The sequence below is a fragment of the Callospermophilus lateralis genome, chromosome 3 (genome assembly GCF_048772815.1).
Source record: "Callospermophilus lateralis isolate mCalLat2 chromosome 3, mCalLat2.hap1, whole genome shotgun sequence".
Lineage (NCBI taxonomy): Eukaryota > Metazoa > Chordata > Mammalia > Rodentia > Sciuridae > Callospermophilus > Callospermophilus lateralis.
Window position 1 is genome coordinate 26,885,978 of NC_135307.1, and position 12,881 is coordinate 26,898,858.

Consider the following 12,881-nt stretch of genomic DNA (forward strand, 5'->3'; position numbering starts at 1 on the left):
GGGCAGAGGCTACCATGTGGCACTTACTTCTTTGCCATCCTGGAGTCCTGGAAGGTGACGAAGATCAGGTCGAGACGCTTCAGCCGGACGCGGTTGAGCTCGGCATTGAACTCGTCCGTCAGCTGCTCCTCCAGCTCACTGTAATACTGCTCTGCATCTACCTGGGGCGAGAGGCAGCCCTCAGAGCCGGGGGGTGGGGGGTGGGGGCAGAATCCCAGGAAGGCACCCAGGGGCAGGGTTCCAAGTCACCTCTAGAACACCAGGGGCTGGCTCTGCCTTGCACTCCCTGCCTTAGGCCCGGGGACAGTGGGGTGCAGCGGGGCAGAGGGGTGCTCCAGACTTGGCTGGAGCACAGAGACAGTACAACGTGCAGCTTTGTCAGGGGAGGGGGAGTCTTTCTGGTCTGTTTGGGGGTCCAGTTCTGCCCTGAAGCAGGAGTCCAAGTCTCAAAACCCGTGATTGGGGGACAAAGCGGGGACAGGTGTCTCCCCTATCTCTTTGGAAGCCTTCGGTGTTCTCGCTGGACCCTCTGTCCAGTAGCAGAAGGGAGACAAGAGCACCAGAACATGGGGTGACCCCAACAGGGCCTGGGGGCCCAAGGGTATGAGCAAGGGACAGCCTGGAGCCAGTGAGCACCAGAACATGGGGCAGACCCCAACAGGGCCTGGGGGCCCAAGGGTATGAGCAAGGGACAGCCTGGAGCCAGTGAGCACCAGAACATGGGGCAGACCCCAACAGGGCCGGGGGGCCCAAGGGTATGAGCAAGGGACAGCCTGGAGCCCCAGGGCCCTGGCCCCTCCCTGCCATCCGACACCCCTGCTGGTTACCTCCTTGAAGCAGGTGCAGCACCTGCAGAAGCACAGGCGGGAGCAGGGATGAATCCTGATCATGATCTTGCCACCAGTCTTCTTGGCCTTGGCCGTGTAGTAGAGCCGGCCGCGCATGGCATGGCGCCTGTCAGAGGTGGGCAATGGGGGAAGAGCTTCCGGTCAGTGGAGGCCCGTCCTCCTCCGCACCCCAGCCCAGATTCTGACAGGAGCTGCTGCAGCCTCACCTCTGATCATCCAAGTCGATCAGCGTCCTGACGTCATAGCAGAAGTGGACCCTGGTCACCACGCAGCCTGGATAGGCCTCACTGCAGACACACACACAGATGCTGAGCCAGCTGGGGGGCTAGGAGGTGCTGCCCTCACCCTGCCCAGCATGGCCGCCCACAGGCTGCATAGCCCAGCTGCCTGGCATGCCCACCTTTTCTAGTGGGAGAATCCATTCTCGCTTCTAAGGCCAAACTACTTTTGGGGTTTGAATTCTGGTAATCGGAGGATTACCACATCCTTCCTACATGGCCCAGAATGTGGCTCAGGGCAGAGCCTCAACCACTGAGGACCAGGAAAGAGCTGCTCATGAAAGATAGTGGACTCAGAGGACAGGGTATCTGGGGATAGGAACTTGAAGTCACCGAAGAGGTCTCAAGATGCTGAGCCCTGGGCGGTGCAGGGTCTCCTTGGACTCAGAAACTGGAGCCACAAGAAAAAGGAAAATTAACATCTCTAACTAGGTGCGCTGGTGCACGCCTGTAATCCCAGAGGCTCCGGACTGAGGCAGGAGGATCACAAGTTCAAAGCCAGCCCCAGCAAAAAGTGAAGCACTGTGGCTGGGGTTGTGGCTCAGCGGTGGAGTGCTTGCCTCGAACGCGCGAGGCACTGGGTTTGATCCTCAGCAGCACATAAAAATAAATAAATAAAACTACGAAGAAGACATTTAAAAATAAAAAGTGAGGCTCTAAGCAACTCAGTGAGATCCTGTCTCTAAATAAAATACAAAATAGGGCTGGGGATGTGGATGGGTAGTGTGCCTCTGAGTTCAATCCCTGGTATACCCCCCGAAACAAAACAAAACAAAAAAACCTCCTACTTCCTACCCAGCCATGCAGGAAGTCCCCGGCTCCTGAAACCCGGCTCCAGCCCTGGGGCTCCTCTCTATTCTGGAAAGTTGATTCTGAGCCGAGGCCAGGGAAGGCCACCAGCTAACTAACTGAGACCCACAGGAGGACCCAGGTAGGGATACGGGCGGAGGCAATGCACCCCACTTACTGGAAATGCTTGCTAACCATCTCTGGGTCTTGGATGTCCGTGGGCACATAGGTGATCATTAGTGTCCTTGTGACCTAGGTGGGAGGGCAAATGGACAGAGAAGACTCAGCTTGCACAGGAACTCCAGATGTCTGGTTTCTGGGTGGCCCAGAGTCCCAGGGAGCAGGCCTTCTGTTCACACCAGGCGGCCTGATGCCAAGGACCTCCTTGCTAAGTAAGCAAGTGCCAGTTTCTTTGTCTTGGTGTGCAGCTGAGCCCACAGCCCTGAGGTCAGCAAACTGTGCCTCTCTCATTCTCTGGGCCACAGCTGTTGGGCCCCTGCCATAGACGGCTGATTAGTGGGAGGGAAAGGGAGAAACCTGCAGACAGGGCCCGGGGGAGGGTCAGAACACATGCAGCTCCACAGTGAATCCAGATCTCCCTGCAAACCCCCTCCCCAATTCCAGCAGAAAGTCCCACATAACCATGGAACCCCCTAAAATTAGAAGGGACAGGGGAGCTGGGACAAGGGCAGGTGCTATAGCTTGGATATGGAATGTCCTGCATGTGCTAAAGGCTTGGTGCTATCGGGAGCCAGTGGAAATCTTTAAGAAGTGGGGATAAGTGGGAAGTCTTAGTCACAGGAGGTGACACTGGGACTCCAGGCTCCTCTTCTTTTTGCTTCCCCGCTACCACACGGTGAACAGCCTTTTCTGCTACATGCTCCCACCACGACATGCTGCCTGGACCCAAGCCCAAAGCAACGGGACCTTCTGACCATAGACTGGAACTTCTAAAACTGTGAGCTACATAAACCTTTCTTCTTTTTAAGCTGATTATCTCAGGTGAACAGTAACAAAAAACGAACACAGCAAGACTCTGCAAGGAGACTGGAGAGGCCCCCTGCCTGGAGTTCTTATTTCATCCTGTGGGTGGGAAATAGCTTCCTTGACCATCACCTTCAAGATGGCATTTGGTAGACTGAGAGATGGGGGTCTTGGCAGAAGCATCTGGTGATAGTAAGAAAAGCTGAAGTAGCTGAGTCCTTGACCTTGGTCACGGTTGGCCAAGCCTCCCTGCCTGGGAGGCGGAAACACCTGGGGTGAGTTTTTAGGGCGTGTGCGTTTGCACTCTGGACTGAGTTCAAATGAAGCAGTCCTGTAGCGGGGACAGCCTTGGTGGAGTGGATCATACTCCCCTGAACCCTTGAAAACCTGAGATGGAATCAAGATATTGATCCTCTGGTTTCCCTTCCCACAGAGCATGGGCAACCTGAAGGCCCCTCCCTCGAGGCAGGTGTTGGTCCAGGAAGGTGGCAGAGCTGCTGCCCACCCATGGCCACTGGTGTGTCCTCCTGAGCACTCTTTCCTAGCCCTGGGAGCATGCACAGGTCAAGAAGTGAAGAGTTCAAGTCCCCAGATGCAGCCCTCGAACAGTGGACAGGGAGTCGTGAGGTGGCAGCCGGGGGGCGGGGGGGGGCACTCCAAAGTGCTCACTTCCAGGCTGGGAAAATTCTAGGCCACGGGTCCTATAGCAGCTCTTGGAGTTCTCCAGAGGGTTAAACTGCAGCTGCCCCCACTGCTAAACTGCTCCCCACCCTCCCTTCTGTTGGCCACCTTCTCTCTGGTCCTTGCTCCCCTACTGGCCTTTCCTGAGATCACCCCCCAGATATATGAATGTCACTCAAGCCATGGTCTCAGGGTCCGCTTGGGAGGTAGGGGGTGCCAAACTGAGACAGTGGGGATGCACAGGGGTCTGCGACCTCAGAGAGGAGAAGGAAAGTCCTGGGCACAGCTGGAGTGGGCTGCAGGGGACCCTGACCACTAAGGATGGAGGCTCCTGTGTATCCCAGTGTTTGTTACTCTTTGGTTTGTGAATGAGGGGTCCAGGGGCCTTGGAGAAGGGCTAGAGTGGCCGAGGGGCCAGGGTGGGAGGAGCTGGGTGGAAGCTGCTTAGCAGCCAGTGTGAGCAGTTTCAGGGGCTCAGCAAACAGGTGGACCGGGCTGGGCAGGAGGGGCGAGCAGGGCAGGGAGCAGGCCCCCGGCCACCCGGCTGCAAGGAGGGGTGTGCACCTGCTCAGGAGGTCAGTCCCCTGGGGTGCGCCGAGCTGGGCCTTCTCTGAGGCCGGCCTGGAAGGGCCAGTGGGGGAGGGGCTCTTCACCTGCTCACCTGTTGGTTCTTCCTGGGCACAAAGCCCAAGCAGTGGTGAGCCATGAAGAGGAAGTTGGTGAGAAAGTAGACGAAGGCGAAGAGGCTGTGCAGCCACAGGAGCCTGCTCCTGCGCAGGGAGAAGGCTGTGAGAGCTGGCCATGGCCCCAGCCCCGGTGTCCCCAGACCACCACAGTCTTCCCAGAGCCCCAGTGTCCCCAGACTATCACGGTCTCCCCAGACACTCCCAGTGTCCCCAGACCCCTCCACACAGTATCCCCAGACCCTCCAAAGTGTCTCCAGACACCCCCTACAGTGTCCCCAGACCTCACTACCACACTATCCCCAAACTCCCTCATAAAGTCCCCAGATAACCCCCACCACAGTGTCTCCAGACATACCCCCTCCACCACAGTGTCCCCAGAACCACCACCATAGAGTCCCCAGACCCCCCCAGTGTCCCCAAACCCACCACCACAGTGTCCCCAGATCCCCACTGTTGGGAAAACATAACGGCAGCAGCACCCCAGAAAAAATGAAACCCAACATGGCGTCTAACGACCCTCTTTCTCCTCTTTGTTTCTTTCACTGGTGCGAAATGTTCCTGCCAGCGCCAATGTTCTAACCCTGCTGGTGGGAAGCCTTAGCCCCAATAAGAATTAACTTCCTGGGCTCCGGAACTGACATATGGAAGAGCTTGCCAATAAATGGGCGACCTGTTGTCTACCTCAGCCCTGCTACCTCTCCTTGGACCTATATAAACACACAGCCTTTTGTAATAAAGTGGAAACTCTTTGGTGATCTGTGTCGTGTGGTGTGGCGTCTTCCAGTCTTACACCCACGGGGCCTGCTCCCCGCCCTGCTTGCCCCTCCTGCCCAGCACCACCCACCTGTTTGCTGAGCCACTGAAACTGCTCACACTGGCTGCTAAGCAGCTTCCACCCAGCTCCTCCCACCCTGGCCCCCCGGCCACTCTGGCCCTTCTGACAAGTGTTCCCAGACCCCCTCCAGCCACCATTATGTCCTCAGATCCTCCAGACCAACTTCTTGGAGTCCCCACTCTCAGACACCTTAAAGGGGGTGGCAGTGGTGGCCAGGGGTCTGGCTCTGGAGGAAGGGCTAACACTGTCAAGGGCTTACTCGGAGCCAGGTCCAGAACGGGCCTGAGTTTTGTAGGTGCATATTCTCATGAGACTCCAGAGCCCTAGGTCCAGGGTCAGTGGGTGGCAGAGGTAGGTGCCAACCACCACGTGATCTCTTAGTCCCTCCATGGACTGGAGGGGGAGACTGACAGGTTCATGGTTCACTCGATCCAACGAGGGCGGAATTGAACCCTGAATGATCAGGGAGGCCACATCTTGGACCAAGAGGGTCTCTGCCTCTTGGGAGCTGGACATACTAAAGCAAACAGGACTGTGTTCTCCAGCCCTCACAAATGGCCAGTTTGGCAGGTCCACTTGTGACAGAGGGAGACATTGGGGCACAGAGCCCTGCCCACTAAGAGACTGTGACTTCTGGTGTCCCACTTGGTTCTGGATTCCAGGGACACCAGGCCTCTCCTGCCAGCACCGTGGTGCCCCTCTTGTGGACGGACACACTGGCCCTCCCCTCCCCTCAGTGCCCAGCCAGGAGAAGGGGAGGTCAGAAGATCAGGTACCTACTCTGTGGAGACATTGACAATGGTGGTCCGTGCAAAGTGGCTATTCCAGTCTGAAAGAGAAGAAGGTGCTCACCTCTGGCCCAGCTCCTCAGTGGCTGGAGGCAGAGTGCAGAATTCAAGGTTCCCCGATGAACACCTAGGGCCTAGAGATGCCGCCGACATCCCCTTCTTCCTACCGGTTCCCCAGGGTTCGTTCCCAGGTTCCAACACAAACATCCTCCCCCAGGCAGTGCTGATGGAAGCTCTTATGCATAAATCAGATATTTTGGGGGCATCCCAAGGCCACACTGGCACATAATAGACACCAAGTAAATGCTTGTCAAAGGAACCAACTGTCCAGCCACGAGCCAGTGATGAGATCAGCAACCTGGGCAACAATCACAAGAACTCCCTCCCAAATCATGGGATGCTGCCTCGTTTGAACAAAGTCAATCCTTCTGGCTAAACATATTAGGTTGTCATTTCAGACACCTTCAAGTTTTGCAAAATGTATCTAAAAATCCTGCATTACACTCTCATTGCCCACATATCAGCTCTTAGAATCTGGATAACCTGGAAAGACAGGAGTTGTGTTACTCATGCTCATGGTAGGATCTGGTGTCATGGACACTCATATGTGCCACACCATACCAAGGTCCACATCTGGCTGAGAAAGAGGTAGAAAACTGAGGCATCCAGGGACAGGTGGTTGCCACCTGGGTATTTTAGGTGCTGTTAGACACTAGCTGGTTGTTCGTCCTCCCTTACAGCTCTGTTTGTCCTACAGTTCTAAGGGAACTGCTGCTGCTCTCTCCTGAGCCCCTGTTGTGTATCAGGCGCCATGCAAGGCACTTGACATTATCTCCCAATGCCTAAGACAGCAGGAAACTGAGGCCTGGGAAGACTGATTTGACAAATAGAAGGTTAAATAAATTGTTAGCTTGAGCAAAGGTATTTTCTGGGGAGCAAATCTGGGGGAGCCAAGATTTTGAAGGGCTTTGAAGCCAAGCCCTTCCTCTGGATGCTATTTAGCCCAACAGGCTGAGTGTGAGCAGAGAACCTCTGAGACAGATGCTGAGGTGACCATGCTGTGTCCATGGGGCAGGATTGGCGGAGGGGTCCCAGGGTTAGGTCGAGTACAGGGACTTCTGAAGTGGTCACATGTCCTAAAAGGGCCTCCATGAACACCTGTCTAGGGGTGTGTGGGATCCCAGGTAAACACTTGGTTCCGGACTCAGCTGACCCTCCACACATGCTCCATGCCGGGTCCTGGCTCAAACAAAGAAGGACCCATCTCCTGTCTCCATGGGACAGCACAGAAGCACAGCTTATTAGGGTCACCCAGCAGCCACCTTCCAGAGGACAGTTAAAATCCAGGTCTCTACCCCACAAGGCTCAGTCTCAGTCCCGCCTGCCAGGCTGCCCCTTGGGTCTAGTGGCCCAGGGCCCAGGGCCCGCTGAGCCCCGCCTACCCAGGACAGTGCCAGTGTAGTTGATGGGCAGAATGACACCCAAGGAGGGGAGGCAGAGGATGAGCACGAAGATGATGAGGTGGTACTGGAACATCATGTAGATGCGCGCGTCATCCCCACACTTGTTAATCAGATCCTGGTTCCTGGAAGAGACACAGATGGAGACTGTTCCTTAGGAGCCACAGTTCAGGCGAGCGCCACAGGAAGATGACCGTCCCACTCCCCCTAGATTTTTGCTTTCCTTGCCTTCTCCCCACCCCTCCTTTCCCACAGGGTCCCACCCAAGGCCTTATGCACGTGAGGCAAGCCCTCTGCCCCTCACCTACACTTCCAACAACCCTCTTTTTCTTTTCCTGGGGGAATACTGCCCTTCTTCTCTAGGCATCTGGTGTCCCTAAGTGCATGTCACTGGGTTTTACAGAGAGAGGGGCCCTGTAGCAGATGTGCACTGAAGACCCTGGAGACCGCAGGTCAGCCTTATCTATGGAAATTCTGTACACGCACAACCTGGGATCCCAGAGCTCCCCTCCTAGGTTTATACCCTACAGAAACACATGACATGTGCTCCAGAGACATGTGTAAGAATATCACAGATGTGTGACATTTGTGACATCCCCAACTAGAAACATCTTAAATGTCTCTCAGAGATGGGATGGACACAAGAATTGTTACACACACACAATGAAATACTATACCCTGTTAAAAATGAATCACCCATAGCTGAACCTCACAGACACATCGCTGAGTGAAAGACACCACCTACAACAAACAGCTACTGTATGATTTAATATATTAAGTTCAAAATAGGGTAATACTAAACTATACAGTTAGAAGTCAGAATACCAGAGACCCTCAGGGAGGAGGGAGGAGATAGGGGATTGGAAAGGAGCGGGGCGGGGGGGGGGCTTCTGGGTGTTCTGATTCTGGATCAGGGTGGTCCTGGTGGCATAGGCGTTGCACTGTATAAGTGAGCTGTATATTTAATTTTTGTGCATTTGTGTGTGTGTGTGTGTGTGTGTGTGTGTGTTATGCTTCAGTTAAAAAACATAAAAGCAACACATGCTCATGGTAACTTTGGGAAATACTAAGAAAATAATTTGCTGACAATCTCATCAAACTTAAAACAGTGACTATTCAGGATTTTGGTTAATTTCCTTCAGTTTCCTGTTGTGCTAGTTTTCCTTGGTGACTGCGATGGTTTGAACAGGGTCTGGCCCCTTGCAAACTCGTCCCCAGGGTGAGGTGGAAAGAGGGTGAAGCTTAACCCTGCTATGGTGGTGTTTGGAGGTGGGAAGTGATAAAGATTAAGTAAAGTCACCAGGGTGGAGCCCATGGTTGGATCCTGGTGGCTTTGTAAGGAAAGAGACCACAGCACACACACACACGCAGACACACACGAGCACACCTGCTCCCTGTCTGTTGCCATGTGACGCTCTGTGTAGCCTTGGGATTCTTTCCAGCAGGAAGGCCATCACCAGATGCAGTCCCTTGTCCTCTGACCTTGGACCAGAACTAGGAGGCAGAGTGAATCTCTTTCCCTTCTGACTTGCTCAGTCTGCGGTACTGTGTCCTTAGCAACCCAAACAGGCTGATGAGCTGCTCTTTAGCTTCACATTTCGTCGTAAGTCTTTCCCGTCTGTTTATATAATGGCAACAGTGGCCTCCATTTACAGAGCACTTGTTTGTGCCCAGCGCCCTCTGGGCCCCCCACTCCATGGGTGCATGCACCCTGGACTCCCACCCTGGCCTCTCTGTCAGACACGTGGGTTGTACGAAGCATCTAGCATCCAGTCCAGAGTTCATATTTATTTTTAAACATTATGATGAAAAGAACATCTTCAATCATTCCATTTATGGAATTATTCAGAGCTCCTGATTTTTAAAAAAATTATTTATTTCTAGGCAGCTGAAACACTTCCTTCTGCTGAACTGGAGGATTACGCCCCAGGAACTGGGTGGCTGAGGACCATGGGAAGGCTGGGCGGGGGAACAGCAGGTGTCTTGCTGCAGGCCGGGGATTTGGTCTTTCCACAGAAAATTCTGAGGAGTGGGAGGTCTGAGAGAGTCTCCAGGTAGAGAGCAGAGGGCCAGGAGTTCCTGCCCTCACCACTGGGCCCATTCTTTAAAGCGCCACCCACTGTGACACTTGCCCTTGCTACCACGCGCCATTAGTTCTCCTTCTCTGCTCCCGTCTCTTCCTCTCTCTCCTTTCTGGAGACTTGCTGTCTCCATGGCCCTTCTCTTTCCCTTTACCATCCCACTCTCTCTACACCGACACACACATCTCCCCTTTACCTACAACCAGGCTCAAGGGCACTCTGCTTCCTCTAAAATAAGCCAAACGGCTCCTCAAGCATCCACGCCCTGCCCGGCTTCCCCTCTAGTTCTCTCAGCATCTCCACTCCCTCCTCACCCACCTCTTGAACAAGGTGAGCTTTGTTCTCCGTCCCTTCCCCTCGGAGGGGTCCCAAAGCCCTCCCAAGGGAGACTCAGTCACCCAGGCCAATGTCCTCGCTGCAGGTCTCTTCCTCTCAGGCTCCGTACACTGGAGGTTGCTGGCCACACCTGCCCTGGAGCCTCGTCCTGGCTGGACTCCAGTGATCCCAGGCCGCAGGACGTCCCTTCCTCCTCCTGGCTCCTCGGGCTCTCTCTTGGCCTTTGCTGATCTCACCTTCCTGGGTAACCCGTTTGCTCCTGGCTGCGACATCTGTCTTCCAAGTCCAAACCCCCTGCTCTGAGCCTTGGCCCCGTTCTTTTTCAAAGGCCTGTGGGCACATTCGCGTGCTGGCCACTTCTCCTCCCTGTCTGTCTCCTCCCTGGCCCCACAGTGTTAGTGACCTCCCTGAAAGTCAGACCTGATTCCTCTCTCCCACCCCTCTTCACCAATCGACTGCAGCCCCACCACCTCCCTCCCACCTGTCCTCTCCGCCATGTTTCACTGGCCACTGCCCTAGTCTGGGTCACCATCTCATCCTTCCTGGATCCCTGGAATAGCCTGCTTAGCTGCTCGCCTTGACTTTGGGCGTTTTCAACCCTAATATACTCCCATTCAGATCTCATCTTGGGTCTCTACTGCAACTAGACGAAGGCCCAAGCTTCTTGGTGTGGCAGCCACAATCCCAGCTGATCCTTCTGGTACAACCTTCTCCTTGCCCTCTTCCTGTATCCCACCAAAAGATTTACCGTTTCCAGACACTCCCTATGTATCTCTGCCCCAATGCTTTGCTCACGCAGAGTCTTTTATTTATTTATTTTGGTACCAGGGATTGAACCCAAGTGTGCTCAACCACTGAGTCACATCCCCAGCCCTTTTTATTTATTTTTATATTTTTATTTGGAGACATGATTTCACTAGGTTGCTTATAGTCTTGCTAAATTATTGAGGCTGGCCTTGAACCTGCAGTCCTCCTGCCTCAGCCTCCTGAGCCACTGGGATTATAGGCGTGTGCCACTGCACCTTTATTTCTGATGTGCCCTCTACTCATTTCTTCCCATCCTTCAAGACCCAGGGCAAAACTACACTTTTTGAGCCCCACAGTTAGATTTCAACCTCTTTTCCCCAAACACCCCTTTTGCATGGCAAATTATAGCCTCTCCATTATGAATGAGGGAAGAGTCTCGTTCGCCTTGTTTCCCCAGGTAGACTGCACGGGCTGTGTGCCCGGGAACTCTGGCTGACCTGCCCCTGACCAGTGAATGCTTTCACTGTCTTCTATGACACTGTTTGCTATCCTCCTGCCACGACAGGAGAGAGGTGTCCCCTGTGGAGGGGTCTCTCTGATGGGAGCTCGTGGTGGGGCGGGAATGGGGGAAGCACACGCTCAGCTGTACGCGCTGGCCTCCCCGCTGACCTGCAGGTCCGGGTACACACACACATGCAGATGAGCAACAGCTGGGTGACTCAGTCTTTCATGCCACACTCGTGCACACCACAGAGTCACAGAGACACCCACCACGTGGTGTCTGTTAGGCTTCGCCTGTGTCCTGCTTCCCCACAACACGGACCCTGTCTCACCCTGTGACATGCCAGTGGGCAGTGGGGAAAATCCAGGAAGTCAGCCTCAGGCCACCTCAGGGTTCCTTTTCTCCCACACCAGAGGATGTGGTCAGCATGGGGGACGCCTTTTCCCAATTTTCCTTCCCTCTGACCCATGCCAGGGACTGGCCATTTTGCCATCAAGCCTGACCTCTCAGTCACAAATTTGCTAAACTCAGGAACCTAGAACCAGCCTACATGGCCTCGAGGGAAAGGAGCTCCAAATATCCATACACACTGCCATGGTTTGGATGTGATTTGTCCCCCAAGGGGTCCTGGGTGAGATACTTGTTCTCCGCTGTGGCAATATTAATGGGCGGTGGGACCTTTAAGACACGGGACCTAATGGGAGGTCCCCTTGGGTCATTTTGGGGGCCCTGCTTTCAGAAGGTAGTTTTGGGGGACCCTGAAGTTAATTCTTGCAAGAGTGAGTTGTTGTAAAAGCCTGAGCTTAGGGCAGGGCGTGTGGCTCAGTGGTAGGGCACGTGGTTAGCATACAGGAGGCCCCGAGTTGGATGCTCAGCACCACGAAACAAATAAATAATAAAATTTTAAAAAAGAAAGAAAGAGGGTCTGAACCTGACTCCGGAATTGCTCTCTGGCTTCCTGTCTTGCAGTGGAATCTTGTTTTGGCAGGTGACTTTCACCATAAGCCAAGTTGGTGCTGGCGACATGCCCTAGAACTCCAGACCATTAAGCAAAATAGACCTCTTTTCTCTACCAAATTATCTAGCCTTAAGTATTTCATCAGAGTGACTAGAAATAGACTAGTACACATTGTAAGGTATTTTAAAAATTAAAAAACAGTGAATGCACGTAAAAGGTAATATGAAACTGTTGACAGGGGAAGACTGGAGGTAGACTTTCATGTTCCTCTTAGTGAAAACTTACTTACATTGGCTTGTGCATGTTTAACGAATTAACCAAGCAAAACCAGAGAGTGGGCAGCGGGAAAAGGAGAGGGAGAGGGTGGGGGGGCAATGTTAAAGTCTCCCCCTACTCACCCATGGGTAGCTACAAGTAGAGAGGCTGGTGTTTGACCCACTCACAAAGGAGCTGCCTTGCTTCCCTGGGGCTATGACAGATGGGGAAGGAACGCTGCAGGCCAAGGCCACGGGGAGTCCCCAGCAGTGGGGCTGGGGTCAAATACCAGAGGCCACTGGTCCTAGGCTCAGTTGGGGTTCCCTGTGCACCCCCACAAGGGCCTTTTAGGTCTGGAGAAACAGAAGTGCCCTGGTGGCTCCAGGGGCTGGGGTCTTGTGACAGCAAACCCTGAGAGGCTAACCACTCTGGGAGGAAGGAAGAGTCATGCCAGCCTCTGCAGAGAAGCCCCAGTGCCTGTGGCCACCAGGAACAGCAAAGCTGTGCCCTAAAGCAGGTGTCACCAGGCAAGGAAGTCCCCTGGAATAGGGGTTTGGAGGACAGGCTGGGCAGGACGGACGGGAGGAGAATTCAGTAGAGCCAGGATTCTGCGGGGCTCTGAGCACAAGCAGGTGGGGCTGTGTGCACACTGG

General features: G+C 54.2%; 1 protein-coding gene across 2 annotated transcripts in view; it reads right to left on the reverse strand.

The window, feature by feature from the left end:
• Positions 1-12,881, reverse strand: part of Tmem63c (transmembrane protein 63C) — a 65,740-nt gene that overhangs the window by 17,081 nt on the left and 35,778 nt on the right. For both annotated transcript variants that reach the window (XM_076849805.1, XM_076849806.1), the window contains exons 8-14: positions 7,332-7,474; positions 5,882-5,930; positions 4,242-4,350; positions 2,094-2,167; positions 1,055-1,135; positions 828-954; positions 28-161 (exon numbers count right to left, since the gene is read on the reverse strand). In XM_076849805.1, the coding sequence (XP_076705920.1) occupies positions 28-161; positions 828-954; positions 1,055-1,135; positions 2,094-2,167; positions 4,242-4,350; positions 5,882-5,930; positions 7,332-7,474 (717 nt within the window). The remainder of the gene's footprint in view (positions 1-27; positions 162-827; positions 955-1,054; positions 1,136-2,093; positions 2,168-4,241; positions 4,351-5,881; positions 5,931-7,331; positions 7,475-12,881) is intronic.